General features: G+C 36.9%; 1 protein-coding gene and 1 pseudogene across 5 annotated transcripts; both read right to left on the minus strand.

Moving 5' to 3' along the window:
* Window positions 1-5,280: 5,280 nt before the first annotated feature.
* Window positions 5,281-12,704, minus strand: LOC126628626 (disease resistance protein RGA2-like; annotated as a pseudogene).
* A 1,453-nt stretch (window positions 12,705-14,157) lies between these two features.
* LOC126628613 (putative RING-type E3 ubiquitin transferase C3H69) lies at window positions 14,158-19,966 on the minus strand. Of its 5 annotated transcripts, none has more exons than XR_007625498.1 (8): window positions 19,616-19,960; window positions 18,861-18,948; window positions 17,967-18,760; window positions 17,648-17,717; window positions 15,272-15,360; window positions 15,140-15,200; window positions 14,735-14,816; window positions 14,158-14,376 (listed from the first exon to the last, which is right to left on the minus strand). XR_007625498.1 is itself a non-coding variant. In XM_050298371.1 (8 exons), the coding sequence occupies exons 1-8, from the start codon at window positions 19,624-19,626 to the stop codon at window positions 14,371-14,373; spliced, it is 1,173 nt and encodes a 390-aa protein (XP_050154328.1). In that variant the 5' UTR covers window positions 19,627-19,962; the 3' UTR covers window positions 14,158-14,370. The 5 variants fall into 5 exon arrangements, 2 of the variants coding, with proteins under 2 accessions (XP_050154328.1, XP_050154327.1); XM_050298371.1 differs by having other exon boundaries at window positions 15,168-15,200; window positions 19,616-19,962; XR_007625497.1 differs by lacking the exon at window positions 14,158-14,376 and adding an exon at window positions 16,070-16,286 and having other exon boundaries at window positions 15,168-15,200; window positions 19,616-19,966.
* Between the last annotated feature and the right edge of the window lie 404 nt (window positions 19,967-20,370).

Here is a 20,370-nt window from a genome sequence, read left to right on the forward strand (position 1 = left end):
CTTCTCACACACCCCTTGTTAATTTATGTCTGTTGATCTTCTTCATTTCATCCGATCCGACGGCCAAAAATTAAAAGGGTGTGTGAGAAGTAAAAAGGGGTGTGTGGATATCAAACCCCTAATACCAATATCCCTTCCTTCCTCTGTTTACCTACAATCATTTTGTGTTATAGTTACAAAAATAAACAGTGTGATACATTGCACCCGCTTCGCTCCTATCTTTAGCAAAGGTTATTTCTCTCACTTTTGCCTATTTATAACACGTTATCAGCACGACTCTCTAACTCTAACCAGTTCTCATTTCCCTTCACCGAAAAATGCTTCCTCCAAGGATCTTACTGTTCTTCTTCCTCCTCTACCTCACCTGCTTGATGTACTCTCTCCAAAAACTGTTAGCACCATGCCTTCTCCTAGTTCTCAATATAACAAATATTTATATTTTTTTATTTCTTGTATGGTGTAGGTCCTGATTACTAACCTAGTGTTTATTTATGTTAATTTTACTACAATTTTAGATGGTGCGGTACAATCACTCATCTTGAACTGCAAATTTAATTTTACTGCAATTTTAGGTGGTGCAGTATAATCGCTCATCCTACACTGCATATTTAAATTTTCATGCTGCTTGAGTGGTACGGTATAATCATCCATCCTACGCTATATTATTTGAATTAGAGTGGTGTGGTACAATGGTCTTCCTCATTATGAATAAATTGTTTTTAACTATGATTCCCTTACTCATAAAGTATGGATAAAAACTATGGTTATTCTCAAAACAAGATCAACGACAGAGATATTTGTCTTGCAGCGGCACAACCACGCATACAATACTTCAAGATCGAAAAATTTTCTCAAGCTTAATGCTTACAAAAGTAAAGGTAACAACAATATCAGGTCAATCAAATGTACTTGAAGGCTCAGGAAAAGCCCAGATCATGTTACCAAATGGAACAATATTGTCCTCACAAAATGTGTTGTACGCTACTCGATCGACTCGAAATTTGTTGAGTTTTAAAGACATACGTTTAAATGGATACCACATTGAAACGAAAAGTGTAGAAATGTGGAATATCTATGCATCACCTCCAATGATACCTAGAAGCGTACATTGAAGAAGTTGCGTGGTTTATCGAGTGGATTGTATTATACATACATAAAGACAATTGAAGTACATACTGTTATGAACTAGAAGTTTATTGATCCAAAAATTTACATGATTTGGCATGACCGTCTGGGTCATCCAGGATACACCATAATGCATAGAATCATTACCAACTTTAATGGACATCCATTATTGAGCAGACACATTGTTATATCAAATGATAACCCTTGCAAGGCTTGTTCTCAATGGACGTGGGTAATTAGACCATCACAATTACAGATTGATGCAAAATCCCCATCATTTTTGCAAAGAATTCAAGGGGATACTTGTGGGCCTATTCAACCACACAATTTCAATATTTAATGGTTTTGATTGATGTATCTACCCGAGGGTCACATGTTTTGTGACAACCCATTCCTAATTTTACAATTTTATAAATTTTAAAAGTGTGAATTGACGAAAATGTCCCTAGAGGCAAGGATTTTGACTTTCGTTGACCATCGTTTTGGGAGATGTATGAAACATTCCTTTAGCATATCCTCGTAGTGCTCATCGTTACGAACACGTAGGCGCAAGTGGAAGCGAATTTGGAGTTACGGTTAAAATTTTACGGAACTACAAATCTGAAAAATATTTTTTTGCATAGAATTACTATTTATTATATTGTTATTTTAACATTATTTTAATATTAGTTTAGAAAGTTGAGAGAAGGAGAAGAAGAAACGGAGGAGGAAGAGAGAAAGAAAAAGGGCATTAGCCTCCCAATTTGAGAAGGAGACGAAGACCAAATCTGGAGAAAATGGAGGAGAGTCTGACCAATCAAGAAGGAGAACATGAGGGAAAGGAGAGAAGGGGGAAAGCAGCAAACCATGGCCAGATCCCCTTAACTCGTAACCTGTTTCAAAACCCGGTTTCTGGCCGCCTTTTCCTTCGCCATTTCCGTCCATTTTCCGGCGAGTTGGAGTTTCCCATCACCACCATTTGACTCAACGACCTTCCCTCTTCAAATTCCACAAAAACTTGATGGCGGTTAGTGGAGATTTCACAACGAACTCATGTCGTCTTCTCCAACGAGCCCGAGGTCACCCACGGAGAAATTTGCCATTTCTGAAGCAAACTCCACCAACCACCACCACCAATAGACCTCCCTCAACCCTAGGAACAAAGCCCAAGTAGTGGTTGAGGAGTCCGAGTGCGTGTGGAGGTCGAATTGAAGCACACCCATTTCTAGGGTCATTTTTTTGAAATTTGAGAATTTTTAGAAATAGTTGATTTTTCCGGCGAGTCGGGACGGCCGACCGATGTGGGCAGCGGCGTGTGGGCCGAGGCATCCCCTGACCTTCCTAGGCTAAATTTGATACTTCAATTCCTTATATGAAGTCCGATTGATGAAATTCCATCGTTTGAACCTAGTTCCATTAAGGTTGGCCACTTGAATATTATAGCAATCAACGATCTGACCGTTGGATCGTCACTAAACTTTAATACGTTGGAGTAAGTAATATTTTAGGACCATAGGAACTTACGGGTTGGGAATCCAACTTACGGATCTTCCCGAATTGGATTTGTTAGTTCATAAAATAAAGTATTGATCTTCACTTGAATTTACAATTGGCGGAGATCCAACCGTTGGATCGTAGTGAAGCTTTAGTATGATGTTCTAGAAGCATAATGTGGATCTTTGGAAGTTACGGATCAGAAATTCAAGGTGCGGATCTTCCGCATTGAGTTATGTAAAGTTATGGACCCTACCGCTGACCTTTGACCGACGGTTGACTTTTGGTCAATGGGTTTCAAATCATTCTAGAACGTCCTTGGGGATGTGTTTTATGTAAGTTACATGTTCTATCGATAAGCATTCTGAGACATAATTTGATAATTGTTCTAGACGCCAATCGTTCGTGACACCTCAATATTCGTGCTAAGGAGTTGTCGCGCGGACCTCAAGTGAGTGGGTCTTTTCCTTTTTATAGTATATATATATATATGATTGATAGTTTCCACAAATGCTTTTGAATTGATTTATGCACTTCATGCCGTGATTAAATTATGTTATGAGAAATGTTGCACTATTGTGAAATACCAAGATGATCCTACGAGATGCACATGTAAGTTCAGGTAAGTTTATTATGTTGATTGGAATTATTGCATCATTATGAAATGCATATATTAATGTAATGCTCATCAATGCTACACCTCAGGTGAGTGCTCAGTCGAGGCCAGGCTAACCTTCACGTGTATGTTCACCTCCCAATACCGCACGCTTGTCTTGGATCCAAGTAGGTGTTAGCTTGTCGTACAAACTGCAATAAGCAGTTCTAACTCATAGGTGATTGCGCATAGCACAAGCTTCACGTGATCGTAGCACTAAAGCGTCTATTATTACATCTAGCCTGTCATACAGGTCACATTAGGTGACTCCGACTTGCATGCTAGTATATATTGTTGAGCTTATGATTATATTCATTTTGCTGTTGAGATATTCTGCTGTGGCATATTTTTGGATTTACTGTTGACATGCATTTGATTTCATACTTATATGTAGTATGATTTTCTGGAAACTATACTTGTTTTATGGCGAAGGGTTACAATGTTTTCAGAAAGGTTTTTATAAAACTTTATTTTCAGGCCCACTCACCCTTGTTTTTCGCTAGTAACGGAGTTTTCGTATCGACGAGGAGTTTTGGCAAATATGGTATAGGCGGTTACCTTCGATGTTATAATTCTCTTTCCACTTTACTGTATTTTACTTATGTTTTGTCATCATGTGTGAAATGGGTTCATTCACACTCACAGCGCACTCCTTAAATTAAGGCACTTCTAGGTTTAAATTTATTCACATTTTCAGCTATACTACACTTTATGGCTTCGTCACTTTCTAGGTATCAGCCAGCACAGCTTGATTCGGAGTCCAAGTGGGCATTCCGGGTTAGCGTGTGTCATGTTTGCCTCTTGTCTACTTAAAATGTAGCTTTTGCGAGACTTCTTGCTTAGATAATTAAATTACGAGCACAGTTCCCAGATTACCCTACTAAGTCAATCCAACTTTATAACGCTGGTGAATTTATGTCTCAAACTTTTGATGATTACTACATGACACTAGGAATTAATGTTGAACACCTTGTTCCTCATGTCCATACTCAAAATGGTTTAGCAGAAACATTAATCAAGCGGCTTCAAAAAATAGCTCGCGTTTTGCTCATGAAAACAAAATTGTTAGTTTCTGCATGAGGACATGTCATCTTACATGTTACATCATTGGTTTGATTGAGATCTATAGCCAACCATCAGTATTCCTCAGTACAACTTATGTTTGGGCATCAACCAAACATTTCACATTTACAAGTTTTTGATTATGCTGTTTATGTGACTATTGCACCACCACAATGCATTAAAATGGGACATCAATGCAGACTACGAATTTATATAGGTTTTGATTCACCATCTATCATTAGATATTTGGAACCCTTGACAAGTGATATTTTTATAGCTTGTTTTGCGGATTGTCACTTTGATGAGACAGTTTTTCCGCCGTTGGGGGAGAAAATACCGTTCCAAAAGAACGACAAGAACTGACATGGGTTGTATCCACTTTATCTCATTTTGGTCCACGAAGCACTCAATGTGAAAATGAAGTGAAAATGATCGTTCATCTTCAGAGTATTGCTAATCAAATGTCAGATGCATTTAATGATGCTACGAAAGTGACAAAATCACATATACCAGCTATAAATGCGCCTGCAAGAATTGATGTCCCTGTTGGACAAAATAAAGTGGCAGGGAATGATTCATTTGTTGCACGCCTGAAGCGTGGTAGACCCCCAGGTTCAAAAGATTCAGCCCCTTGAAAGAGGAAGATGAGGGCATAACTGAATCCAAATGAAATCATTTAGGAAAAGAAAATGAATGACAAAGCCACAATTCATGATTCTGTACTTCCAGAAAAAGAAAATGTCCTTGATAAGGCACATGTCCCTAAAGAGATAGAAGTAAATGAAAGCAAAGAAATCTCCATAAATTATGCATATAATATAATGAATTGTGGGATCGAAATGAAATAATCATCAACGACATGTTCGCATTCACAATAGCCACTGGGTACGGAATGCGTACCGATTTGTTGGGGAACAAGTGTTGCACAATGAGAAAGCAAAAGTGAGGACAAAATCTTTGATTCACATGGTATGCCATCTGAAAATAAAAATAAATTGCTGGTGATGATGAATAAAGGATAAAATTAAGAAACAAGATTGGCATTTGAACATTTCATAGTTTATACTGAATTAGGCATGTGTGAATTGAAATAAGTTAGAAAACACACCTTAATGAATTTCAATGTCTGGGATGTGAGCAATCTTAGGCCAGTCCTCACCTTTTTCTTTTTGGCATCTTTCGTATAACATGGGGCAACGCCAAATTTTGAATCTATTTAAATAGGGTAGACAACGAATCCTTTCTGGCAGTGATGCCAAATAATAGCAATCTTTAATTCAAGGTGCTGCAGTGACATGAGATTGTTTATTTCTTCTAGTAGTGATGCCAAATTTGGGCAATTTTCAATTAAAACCAATCGGAATGATGTGAGGTAGCCCATCCCTTCTGATGTTATACATTCCAAATCCTTAATTCCATTAAGTGACAGATGTGTTAATTTAGAGAGATGAGGGGAAGAAGAAGAGGCAGAAACATCAACACCAACATCATGTGTAATATCAGATGCTCCTCTAACAAACAAGTAAGGAAGAACTTTCAAGCTGGTACTATAGAGATGTATTCTATCCACATTTAGATATAGAGGCATGGAATTTAGATTAAGACAATGCCTAATTGTCAATCTAGAAAGACAGGGAAATGAAGGCAACGGGAATGACGAATTTTCCGTTGATGAAGAAGCACTGTTATGAGTGTTTGCCATCCACCATCCCTTCAGTACAAGGCAATTTACTACACAGAGTTCTTCCAAGGAGGAAAATAATGACATCTTCATCATCTCATCACTCATACTACTACTGCTCTCACTGTCCGATATGTACTCCAACTACAAATTTGAAAGCTGAAGAAACTTAAGGGAAGGCAAATGATCCAAGGGTTGAAGATGTTGGCATCTCTCACAGATAGACAATGTGAGATTAACAATATTTATGAGAGAAGAAAACCAACTTGCAAACCTCACACCACAATAAAACCACACGGAAAACTCCTTTAGATTTGAATGGGGTTGCAATACTTCCATTGACATTATAATAACCTTCTCATCAACTGCATCTACATCTTCTCCATGTTTCCAGAACAAACCCAACGAACGGAGATGTTGTTTCTCCTTCAGAAGTGCACCACCATTTGATTTTGACAGCACATTTTTCTGGTGCCTCAATTTTCTATTATAAACTAAACCAAAAACCAATCAAGCAATAAACAAAACACAACGATTTCAGAGTTCCTCCAATATAGGAGTACCTCTCTAACAATGGAAGCTTTATTGATTATCAACAAATACAAAAGAACTGACAAACACAAAGTGTTCTCAAGTATACAAACTTATGCCTCTCAAAACTCTCACACACAAAACTCTATCCCACATCCATCTATTTATACTAATAGATGTCATAGGTTTACACAAAGTCCTTAGAATATAGGAAACCAAATCCTATACTAAAACCAAATCCCAAACCAACTAGGAAACACAAATCCAAATATCTTGCGTCCAAGATATCCTAATCCTGGTTTGATTCTTGTTTTAGTTTAGGCATGTTGATTTAATGCCAAATCCAACAATCTCCACCTTGGCATGAAATCCATAACGAGGCATCAAACAACTTATGTTGCTCCACCATATCGCAAGATTAAACTTACTTCAACTTCATCAAATCCAAGCAGTGTTCGAATTTAGCTGTATTAACCACCTTTGTCAACATGTCAGCTGGATTATCTTCTGTAGCAACCTTTTTTAGACGAATCTCACCTTCAGCTACCACTTCTATCACAAAATGATATCGTACATCAATGTGCTTAGTCCTAGCATGATGTACCTGATATCTGGCCAAATAAATGGCACTTTGGTTGTCACAATATACATCCAATTTGTGTTGTTCTACACCTAAGTCTCTTAACAACCCTAGAGTCCACATTGCTTCTCTGATAGCTTCAGCGATCACCATTTATTTTGCTTCTGTGGTTGATAGTGTCACCGTTGGTTGTAATATCGATCTCCAACATATAGGACCATTTTTCATAGTAAACACATACCCAGTCGTTGATCTTCTCTTGTCTAAGTCTCCAGCAAAGTCAGAGTCCACATATCCAACTGAGAACTTATCAATTCCTTCATCACATCTTTCAAAACAAATACCTTTGTCCCTCGTTCCATGTAAATACATCACTTGGCAGCATTTCAATGCTCTCTTCCAGGATTATGCATGAACAATTCCAACTGCATGTGTTATATCAGGACAAGTACACACCATAGCATACATTAATCTTCCAACCAAATTAGCATGTGGAATATCATCCATCTTCATCTTTTCTTCATCAGTTTTGGGACATTGTTGACTGCTCAACTTGAAGTGAACACCTAATGGAGTTCCTACAGACTTAGTGCCTTTTGTTACTCCTAACTTTTGTAACAACTTCTCACGATATTGCTTCTGAAACAAACACACCAAACCTTTTTGTCTATCCCTTGTGATCTCCATTCCCAATATTTTCTTGGCTTCACCGAGATCCTTCATTTTGAACTCCCTTCTCATTTGCTCCTTCAACTTTTCTATCTCTAAAATATATCTTGAGGCTATGAGCACCACATAGATTAATAAGTACACGTGTGAACACGGAAAATCATGAAACAAGAACACATGTACAAACAAATGTTTTGTATTAATTTTGGGGTTATAATCTCTCTTATGGATTTAGCCTCTGATTCGATCTTCGTAAGGTGTGGATTTGTGGATGGGTTGTTGATCTAAATGGCTGTTAGGGCCTGATCTCGGGATGAACAATTGTGAACGTTTTGTTGAGGTTGTTGATCCAAAGGGTCGTCGGGGCTTGATCTTAGGATGAACAGATGGTTTCTTCAAGGGCCGTTGGGCTTGATCTTGATGAACGGTTGAACGAATCTTCAAGGGCCTTTGGGCTTGATCTTGATGAACGTTTCTCCAAGGATTTGACGAAGAACGAAGAGAGCTTTCTCGATCCTTTGGGATTCTTGGGAATTTGGGAGGTTAGATGCTTGAAAGCTTTAGAGTTTCAAAGTTTCAAGGATTTAGGGAATTCTCTTCTAATTTGAGAGTAGAGAAATGTATTTGTGAATTGGTGAATTGAAATGAAATTGGCTTCTATTTATAGATTTTTTCAAGGCCTAATATTGAATATAATATTCAAATTAAATAAATCATTTCTGACAGGTGTTAACATGTGTCCCGTTTGATAACTTTACCGATTTTTTTTCGATTCTTCATTAAGTCACATGCTACGTGTAAAATTTATGTGACACGTGAACGTTGAAATTTTAATTATTGGTCAACATTTATTTCACCGAAATTTCGATGTCTACCACACGAACGAACCATCTTTCAACTTCTTGTGATAAACACAGTGATCATAGTGACTTCTTGTATAGTCTTGACCCTTCATAAACTTGTCAAATCTTAAATACCATTGCTTAGGCGACTGCTTCAAACCATAAAGAGATTTTCTGAGCTTACAAACCCATTTTTTCCACCTAAAGAAGCATTCTTTGCAAGCCCCCATACATTAGAGTGAACATAGTCCAAAATCCATTTCGTTTGATTAACAGCTGAGCCAAATTTCACCTTTGTTTGTTTGACAATAACGCAGTGCTCACAGAACTCTATCTTTCTAGTTTTTGCTCCTTTTAAACACCGTTGCTTGATCAGTCCTTGCAATGTTTTTTCTCCTACATGTCCCAACCTCATTGCCATAATGCAGACAAGTCACTTTTATCACTTTGCACTTCATCCATTTTCCAAAGTCTTTCCTTGTAGCATATAAAGTTAGCCATTCGAGGCCCTTTCATTATGACAAGTGCTCATTTAGCAACTTCGAGCACATTGTTATCAGAGTAAAACTTGTAGCCTTATGACTCGAAAGTGCCTAGTGAGATCAAATTTTAGGGCAATCCTTCTTCCAATGTCCTTTTTCATGACAAGAAGCACACTCATCTTTGTCCAAGAAATTCCTATTCTTTGAGACTCATTTAATACGAGACCTACTATTTTTCCTGTACGAACCTTTCTGTTCTTTTGATCTCCCTCTCACCATCAAAGCTTCTTCCTTTCTAGCCTGTCAAGGTGTCTCACCTCATGGTTCAAAAGAGCACTTAAGATTTCATCATACTTAATTGTCTCCATGCCATAAATCCAAGTAGTCATGAAAGGCTCTCAAGATTCAGGCAATGAGTTCATCAGGATCAAGGCCTTGTCTTCATCTTTGATTATCTTTTCAAGATTTTCCAGTTCAACTAGAAGCTTGTTAAACTCTTCTAGATGGCCAATCATCTTTGTGCCCTCTTTGTACTGGAACTTGGACAACTTGCTCTTGAGATGCAATCGATTCTCTGCACTCTTCTTCATATATTTTGTCTCCAATAAAGCCCACAATTCCTTCGCAAAAGTTATGTTCATCACCCCATACTTCTGTTGCTTTCCCAAGCATAGCCTAATTGTAGAACATGCATGAGCATTCAATCTTTCTCATTCTTCTTTTTTCATCGAAAACGGCATGTCTCTTAACACAACAACCAAACCTTGTTGTATCAGGACATCTCGAACCTCACATTGCCACATAGCAAAGTTGTTTGTTCCTTCAAATTTCTCAATTTCAAACCTAGCACTCTGAACCGTCGTCTTGGTTCCACTGGTGCCTGACTTTTCTTCAACATCCTCACCACTGGTAGGATTACCAGTCTTTGTCATTACTTGATAGTCAAAAGACACGTAAGAACCTAGGCTCTTGATACCACTTGTTGTAAACTAAACCAAAAACCAATCAAGCAATAAACAAAACACAACGATTTCAAAGTTCCTCCCATATAGGAGTACTTCTCTAACAATGGAAGCTTTATTGATTACCAATAAATACAAGAGAACTCACAAACTCAAAGTATTCTCAAGTATACAAATTTATGCCTCTCAAAACTCTCACACACAAAACTTTATCCCACATCCATTTATTTATACTAATAGATGTCATAGGTTTACACGAAGTCCCTAGAATATAGGAAACCAAATCCTATATTAAAACCAAATCCCAAACCAACTAAGAAATACAAATCAAAATATCTTGCGTCCAAAATATCTTAATCCTTGTTTGATTCTTGTTTTAGTTTAGGCATGTTGATTTAATGCCAAATCTAACAATTTCTAATATCTAACTCTCCCCTGAATTCATTAAGCCTCCCCAGTTCACCAAGACTAGCACTGTCCCTCCAAAAGGAATTGTTTTCGCGCAAAGCAAATGTACCCAATGTACGAAGACCAATCCGCTCACCCAATTCACGCGGAATTCTTCACAACAGTCTTTCAAGTTGAGATGCCTTAAGTTGATCATTTTCTTGATGTCTCTAGGCATTTCCACAAGATTCTCACAACCAGAGAGATCTAGTGTTTCCAAATTTGAAAGTTCAACTATCCAATCTGGAAGTATCTTGATAAGATTATGACGAAGATCAAGATATCTCAAATGTTTCATTTTTTTAAGATACTTGGGTAATGTGTAATTCTTAATTCATTGAGACTCAACATACGCAATGACTTAAAATTTGAAGCAATTGTAGTACAAAATGAATTACATAATGAATCCTCATCATCAATCGAATATTCTTGGCAAGGAAAAAGAAAAGTTCGTATCTTATTTGCTTTTAGCAATGATGTTGGCACTTTCCAATATGACAAATGAACATGAAAATTGAAAGATACATGATGAAGCTTTTCATGAAAATTCTCTCAATTGAAATCAACTACAGTGCTTCTGACCCCTGACACTAAGATTGCAAGTTCATTCATGAGGTAGTGCATTTTACAACTTTTTATTATGCCAAACGCATCTGTTTTTTCATCTTGAAAAAGGATCTCCAAACTAGTTCCTAGTAGTATTCATACACAACATCTTCCAAACACTCATTTTCATCTAAAGACTTAATAAACCCTTGTGTCAGCCAAAGTTTAATCAATTTATGTACAGAGATCTCATAATCAGGTGGGAACAAGCGACAAAAAGCAAAACAATGCTTCAAATGTGATGGAAGCACATCATAACTTAGTTTAAGTGTTGGTAAAATATCATTTTCTTCTTGACTTATTTTTGAAAGTTTTTTTTCTTTGAAATTCAACCATTCTGTTTCGTGATGTTTGGTGTGCAACATCCGACCTATCGTCCTTATAGCAAGTGGAACTCCCTGACATTTTCTTGCAATCTCCTTCCCAACTGCCTTAATTGTTGAATTTTCTAGCTCTTTTCCATCTTTAAGGGCCATTTCCTTAAATAAAGACCAACTTTGCTCTTCATTCAAACCCCTTAAGGTGTATGGTTTAGCTGTGTTTGATACCGTTGCAATGATTTCACTACAAGTGGTTATTAGTATTCTACTACCTTTTCCGCCACCCATTAACAAGTACTTCAAGCTAAGCCATTTCTCTCGATTCTCATTCCACACATCATCCAACACAAGTAGGTACTTCTTCCCATCTACTTTTCTCCTAAGATCATTTTGCAACTGCTCTATCCCATTATGTTCGGATATATTAAAGGATTTTCTTTGCAACTACATCCAGCTCAAATACATTAGAGAGACATGTCCATGTTTTCAACTCAAAATGATTTTGAATCACCTCATTGTTGAATATGAGTTGGGCAAGTGCAGTTTTTCCCAATCCTCCAAATCCAACTATGGAAATGGTTGACACATTCTCAGTTGAGATGGGATCCAACAAAAGTTGAATAATTGCCATTTTATCTTCATATCTCCCAATAATATTTTCCTTGGGGACAAAAGAGTGAGTGACCCTTTCTCTAATTATAAATCGTGGCTCTTCACGATTTAATTCTAAGTGAAAGGTTCTACCAAATGCAATCGCACGAAACCTTTTGTTAATATTTTTTTTCTTATGGCCCATCTTTAGCCCAAAAGTAAGTTGATTTGAGCTAGAAAATAAGAGGCGTACCTTCTTTGACACTTTAGTACTTTCAGGCACCATTTCTCTCCATTGAGCTTCAACATTAAACTCATCCAGCAAATCATCGGCTTCATAAATTGCATCTTACACACTTTGGAGCCACAGTTTGACTTCATTGTTGGCTTGCTTTTGCTCAGCATCATGAAGAACAACTTGGAATCCAGCAACTATCTCCTTGAGCGTCTGGAGCTCATCTTGAACACCCCAAATCAATCCAATCTCCTGGAAAGCAAGGGAGCCTAGCCTTCCACTGATTCTATCTGCAATGTTGAAGAGAACTCCTTGCGCCATTTCTTGTACTCAGGACAAGAAAAAACACAGGTGAAGTGAATTAAAGTAGAAGTTGTAAACAAGAAAATGGTTTTGTGTAGTGCAAGATGGCTCCTCCTGCTAGTCTTTATATGGCCCTCTCATCCAACCACTCATACATCATTCCATGAATAAAAACATAAGAATTGTCGCTATATTATTAATGCCAGCTTGGTCCTTAACTTTATGCGCTTTGGTCGAGGCAGATGCTTACGGAAAGTACTAAACTAAAGCGATTAATATTGTGCTAGATAGTACAATTGCATGCAGAACAAACAGGGCTGCTTTACGTGGTTCACTTGTAATTGACTACATCCACAGTTACAAGAGCACTCAAGTGTTTCCTCATGATTGTTTGCATTACTAAGTCTTATTTGTAGTTTATAAGACTTGAGCTTACAATTAAGGCCAGAATAGGAAACAAAAAAGAAAGAAGCAACGTTCCCCAACGCTAGATGGAGCAGACGACACCACATAATCAGGCACACAGAAGCTTTCAATTAGATCGCTAAGTGAACTCCATGTCGGCTCGGGTGCAGGAAAATAATTTTCTTCTGGCCAATCTAATCCACGTCCAACTGCACTTCCGTGTTGCAAATTTGCATCCTCTTGTTCAACAATTCGAATCCATGAAATTCCCCAACCGTTAAAAAGCCTAATCATTGGTTATCGCATGATAAAGTTTTGATAAACTAGTTACCCCAAACTAATGAGTTACATTCACTCTTCTAAAAAAATCCGCCTAGCACCGACTAAACGTTAGGCGATTGACCATTGTCCCGATTAATCCCTAGACGTTTGAAAATTAAAAAATAGCGCTTACACTTGCCTAGGAGCCCACCTAGGTCGCAATTCTCTAAATAACTTTTATTTTACAATTTATTTTTTAATTAAAGTGTAAGAAACTTATTAAATACTTAGATATACATTCATTATATGATTATTCCACATGTTTTTAATATGTATGTTTGTTCTTCATGTTTTCAATATGTTTTAATATTTTATAATCTATTATATCATTCTATTTTTCAATTTATGTATTCTAATAAAATTATGCATTTTTTTAATAGACATTTATTTTTTATGTTACATAAAAATTAAAATCCGCTTAATCCACGTAAGCGCCGAGTTCCAACCCGTCGTCGGACTAACACCTCACGTCGTTTACAACCTGAGTTATATTCCATACGACCGGAATAAAATAAATACAAGGGAGTTTTAACAAAATATTCCCGGTATTGTTCACTTTTAACGAAAAACCATGTTTATACATTTTCCTGATACTATTCACTATACCTTTAAAAAGGACTTCATTAAAAAAGAAATTTTTTTGAACTTTTCGTTAATTTTCCTTAAATACAAAGGCTTGTCACAATACTTCTGATGCCGGCTGGTTCCTTAACGTTATGTTGTATTTTGTAAACCCATTTGCAAATGCCGGCTTGGTCCGAACTGGACTTATAAAACAATAAACGATAAATTGGAATACTGGCTCCAGCCACCTGCAGGCTGATGATGCCATTCCTAAAAGTGGAACCACAAGTACCACAATGGAACTCTCGTCCGAATAAAACCTGATTATTAACACAAATAATCAACATCCTCATCTGTAGACATTCATCCAAGTCACAGACGGGCACATTGCATAAGTGTCAAAATCCTAAACATACACTCATCCACTCGGTAATAACTTTATTTAGAATTCTGTTACATGTAGTTCACGACAACCGAGCATGTCTTCTCTCCCACAACTGGATAGCCATCCTGCAATCAATTCTGCGTCACAAATCCAAGAGTAGTTACATTTCAGTCTTATACGCATACAATGCTTTCAAATCCAATGAGATCAACTTTCATGTATCAATGAGACCAGCTTTCAAATCCATGTTCAGTGTAAAAATCAGTAGTAGGAAGTAATGAGGTGAGACTGAAATAATGATCGAGTGCGCCAAAACGAGAGAAATCAGATAGTACAAGGTTTGTTTTCAGCCTCATGTTCCACAAGAGCGACAATTAAGTTCAAATGAATGTTTGAAAAAGAAAAAAAAAAGTCATACCTCCAGTACCATTTAAGGGAAATATATACTGCAGGTAAAATTATACTTAAAAAGAAATTAAAGCTCCTTAACCACACCTTGCAAACCACTCTAGTATTCCACTTGCAATTGCAAAAACCAGCATGAGAGCTGCGCATTTGTTCTTGTTGCAAAAAAATCCTGCACATTTAAGCACACGGCACTTTATCACTGAAACCATCAATGTGTAACTCTAATGACCTCCTACGGTCCTAGCATACAATTTTTTCATTGAACCTACCATACAACTCAAACATTCAGTTTGACCAAGTTCACAGTCTAATTTACCAGAGCCCATAAGTTACAGTACAATATGGTATCAGGGTATGCCAATCAAAAAAGTTTTATGCACTTAGTATATTGTACTTGACAACTTAACCTTTAGATTAGAGGTCTGCCCACTAATACATTTCTGGACAACAGTACAAGTAAAGAACCAGAATCCAACCACTGAATAAACTTACATTGGAATATTGTAACGGCATTATTCACCTTATGTGTAGGTCGGCAAGAAAGTCTGACAACCTGGAAAATACCATAGTTTAGTATGAAAAGAACAGTAAGTGGAGAAATTGATCAAAGGTGCAGAGTAAAACCTAATATTTGTGGCTATCACTGTCTGACCATCTTCATTTCCAAGATGACGCAGTGCTACTTCCTCCAAACAGCCATCTCGATATGCATGCTGCAATCAGACCAACAGCCAATTTCATTACCCAATTACTGGAAAGAAAAAAAAGAAAAAAGAAAAAAAAAAAGAAAAAGAGGATCTGGACCAGCACAGTAAACAATAGTGCACGTAAACAGCACACAGAGCATAACAGTAAACACCACAAAAAACTACCGGCAGAGAAAGTAAAAAGCGGATTCAAACATACTTTGAGATGGAAGTGTACATGACAGTAGACAGACCTAAAATAAAAGCCGCCGCATTGCAGATAAAATTAGATGAGGAAGACAAAATGCATGACAAAGTAGACTTTGTTTGCCCGTAGTAATTGCCATGTGAACCTAATTTTATAGGCAACACACTCCAAAATGGGGCAACATGGTGACTGGTCAGATAAGTTTACAACTAAAAGATTATAGCATGAATGGAAATCAAAACCATAGAACAGTTTCATTTTACCTTTTCCTTTTTTTTTCAGTAAACTAGCCTTTAAATTTAAAGTTAACTTTTGTATCGTTAGCATAAATATCACACTGTTCCAATGAACACTATAGGGGGTAAATCTGTACATCGTTCATAAATAGGAGTTGTTAAATACAATCTGCAATCATAACACAGCAACTCCAAAACCAAGTAGGAAATTTCATATGATACAAATAGCTAAATCTAGTATCTCAAGGCCATAAATCTATCTCGGCTTCACTCGAGTCACTTGTATACAAACCCATCTGCATTAATGACTCCCTCTCCCATGAGTTTAAATCTTCATTTTCTAAATCTTCAAATATATAATCATCCAATTCTTCTAAGTGCTCGAACATATGAAATATGACATCCATAGGCGCAATATCATATCGCCGTGGAGGAGGCCTTCTCGGAGGAGGCCTTCTTGGAGGTGGCCTGTGAAATTTCCATACATATGAGCCTGGCTTGACCGTATGCTGGAATACAACAAACATTCCATCCATTAAAGGTGTCACAAAGCTAATCCTCTCCAGAAAGTAAAATGAAAAACAAAAGGTACATGATTCTAAGGTCTTACAACTAATAAATCAATAGAAGGTTTTAATATTCTATGATAGACTGTCACAAACACAGGATGGGGCGACAGAAAGAGAGACAAAGAGAATGAGAGAGAGAGAGAGAGAGAGAGAGAGAGAGAGAGAGAGAAAGAGACTGTTATAAACCCATTGAAGTAGCAAAACCACTTGCAATGATTAGAAAAAGAACATGTTATAAACTAAAACTGCTTCGCAAACCATCCACAATCTGGTGTCACCATCATCACAAGAAAGATACTAAACCAGAGACGAGAAACTATTCAAATTTAAGGCCCCTGGATGTATAACAGATGCACAAAAACGAATCAAAGATAATGATGAACCCATTGGTCCTCATTAGAAACACTAATTTTAGATTGAAGCAATCTGTTATTCAATGTAGCCCCGTGTTATTAAACCAATACCTAGTTGAGTTGGGTAAAAGAAACTAGAGTAAGCCATTTGACTACGATCCTAGAAAGCATACACCACTGCAATCCCTAGGGAGAACTAAAGATGTCTAAAAAGATTATTCAACAACTAAAAATCCGTTGATTCTAAATGTTACTAGTTATCGTTGCACGGACATGAGCATGGGATAAATCAAACATATCACTTGAATACGGACTGCAAAAGCCTAACCGACCAAAGCACTAAGCGTAAATTTATTAAAAAATTAATATGGAATAATAAACCACCTTATCACTACCTACCAGCCACTTAACAAGTACGCACTTCAACTGCAGCCAACAAGCCACGTGATTTTGGTTGGTGACATGGAAATAATGTTTTCATAGAGAAAACTAACTGTATTATAACTCAATATGTGGTTAATCATAAAGAACACAAACCAAAGTGTATTATAACTCAATAACCTCAATTACATTACAAAAGCTACCCACTTACGCCACAAATTAGGCATCTGCCCCGCAATCAATCAGAACAACAATTGACGAGAAAAAAATAAAGCAAGTTCTAAATTGGAGAAAAAAAAAATGAAGGAGCTAAGCCAAAATCCATCACGCAATATACCACATGACTCCACAAACACAAATAAATAATACCAGAGGTACAGCGTCCAGGATTTTCTGTTTGAGGCTCAACATATGCGACATTAACAGATTCAGCAAGTAGACTAACCATCAGATACTTATCCAAATCATCATTAGATTGTTGACATGATTAATTGCACTCAACATGACAGAAAAACCAATGCGAATAACAATTGCAGCAGAAAAACTCCATGTAGCACTTCTTTTTACCTTATAAAAACAACTAGTTCCAAATGGGCAGTTCCCATTTCCAAAATCAAAGTGCTTGCAATCAATTGACCTGCAATATAAAATAATTATACCTACAAAAAAAAATGAGGAAGAGAGAAAGAGATCCCAAAATTCCCACTCTAAAGCCCTTTCCAACTGCAAATCACAATAGTAATATAAACAGTTGATATTTCTGTCCTCCAAATTGAGTAACTTCTTTATATCTGAGATAGAAATAGTAAAAAATATCCAAGGCAGAAGATAGGGCACTTGAATTCCAGCTTTCAAAAGAAAATAAGACGTTTGCGAAGAAAACTACCTGAGCCTTGCTTTGTAGCTGTCAACAATTTCCTGCTTCTCTTCTTTTGACTTATACCAAATGACACTTGGAATGACAAAGTATGACAGCTTCCGACATATTGGACAAGCTCTCAATGCGCTATTGACATCCATACCAGATGTTGGGGAACTACTGCGCCAATTTCTAATACAAGATATGCAAAAAGGATGATCACATTCTGAGAGTATCCCAAACTTCCGCTCAGCAACTGTGGGCTTTGACAAAACACGTTCTAGGCAAACACTGCATTCTATTTCTTGACTGCATTTCAAAGCCTCAAGTTGCTTCTGCTTTTCCTCACATATCTTCATATGCTCCTCCCCTTCCAAAGGTCTGTAAGGATGCAAGCAATGTTTTCCACAGCTGGGGCATATATCTCCATGAATATGAGGACATTTTTCTCCACGAGGGCAATTACCAACTGCAGCAAATGAACAAATAGCACGATCTTCTGGTCTAGTATTCCTAGTCTCCCCAACACTACTTTCATCATCATCATAATCACCATCCAGAGAACAATTCCAGGCAGGTTTAGAGGGAGGTAAGAAAGGACTACTTGAAGCAGAGAGTTCTGAAAGAGAGAGTGGCGCAAGAGAAACTCCACTTGTTAAGGTTCTTGCAGGAAGAGCCAAAGATGCAGAATCAATAGCCAGGGATGGCTGAGAATTTGTTGATGAAGATGAACCGAAAGACTGAGCCCGAGAAGCTTTGACATGTTCATATCTGCATCTATTACCAAATGCACAAGCTCCTTTCTGATAAAAGGTACATATCTGTTAAAAAAGACCAGAAAGAAGAGTTAAGAGGGTAACAATTGTTAATCAGTATAACTTAATGCATATGCAACTAAAGTAAGTAGCATAAATAGTTTACATTATTTGGTGAAGCCTTCCAATCATGTGAAAACTCACAATGCTCCCCTTTCAAACAGGCGCCATGTGCAAAAAACTTGCAGAGAACCCTGAGGTAATCAGAAATGGCAATACAAGTAGTTCAATTATCTTCAACAGCCAATGAATCCTCTTTGTTATATGACTACTGTCAGGATACGGAAATTAGCTAAGCACGCTATTCCGTTGAAAATTTCTCAAATTCAATCATCTCCAATACTACCATACGCTCCAAGTAAGGTTTAAAAAAAACATGCGAAGAGCCGCTTCAACTACATGAACTAAAGGATTTCTTCCATCACTTTTCTTTGCAAATCTTAAAAAAAAATCAGATTTTGGAATCATACAACGACTCAAAGTTACAAACTTGTCCCAATATTTAGCACAAATGATCTTATACCACCATTTCTTAAATGTCAACCAGCCTGAAATGCGTTAGAAATTCACAAAAGCACTAAATATTAAAACAAACAAAAAACTGAAATTCTCTTGGAAAAATAAAAATATTGATTCACAGAGGAACTCTAACCTACATTACCCAGCAAACTAATCAAAGGGAAATCAACCAACCATTCAATTTTTAAAAATTATAAATCAAATTAAAAATAGCTATTCCAAGAATCCTAAGAGAACACAATAAAAAAAGATAACAAATTCAATATGCAAAATCACAACATCTATAAATTGGCAGATTCAACCATATCCAAATTCGTTTCTTGCATATAAAAAAGAACTCACCTTTTGGACATGGCGATCAAGTAACCGAGAGATAAGCAAAAGGGGTATTTCTGAGGAACAAAAATTGGAAATTGGAAAACCTAAAAAGCTTCGGAACCAATGAAATGGCGAAGAAGCAGAATTGGGAGCGACGATCAGCGTGCCTTAAATCCTTCATTCATCCTCAAACTCTGACAAGAGAAGGGGAGTGAGAGGGAGAGTCAAAATTGTGAGTATCTAGGGTTTTTTTGGCGGTCGGTGTACGATACAAACTGGCCGTTGGTTCTGACTTGTAATTGCTGAAATGCCCCTGTGGACGGGAAAGAGGATTGAATTTGACGGGTCGCGGACAATACGGAAGGTTGTCAGAAATTACATATTTTGGTTATGACCATGGTCTAAAATATCCATAATATCCTGATATTTCTATCGAAATTTCCGTGTTTTTGAACTACCGATATTTTCGATATCATCGATATTTTAGACCTTACTAAGTCACTCATGTATCTTACCATGCAATGTATAAAATGTAAAATATTGTACTAATTCATTATATATAAATGATTATGATGTGTTTAAACTTCTTTCATTAATTACTACATATTTTCTACACTCACAATATTTGCCAGCTCGCTATATAATCAACTTAAATCAGTTATATCTATCATGCAATGCATTTTCTTCCAATTTTTTGTGATAAACTAATAGATAATTGACTAAATAAACATCCTGCAAAGTTTTAATAAAAATTTCCAAGTTTTTCTTACAATTTCCCG

The sequence above is a fragment of the Malus sylvestris genome, chromosome 7, assembly GCF_916048215.2.
Source record: "Malus sylvestris chromosome 7, drMalSylv7.2, whole genome shotgun sequence".
Classification (NCBI taxonomy): domain Eukaryota; kingdom Viridiplantae; phylum Streptophyta; class Magnoliopsida; order Rosales; family Rosaceae; genus Malus; species Malus sylvestris.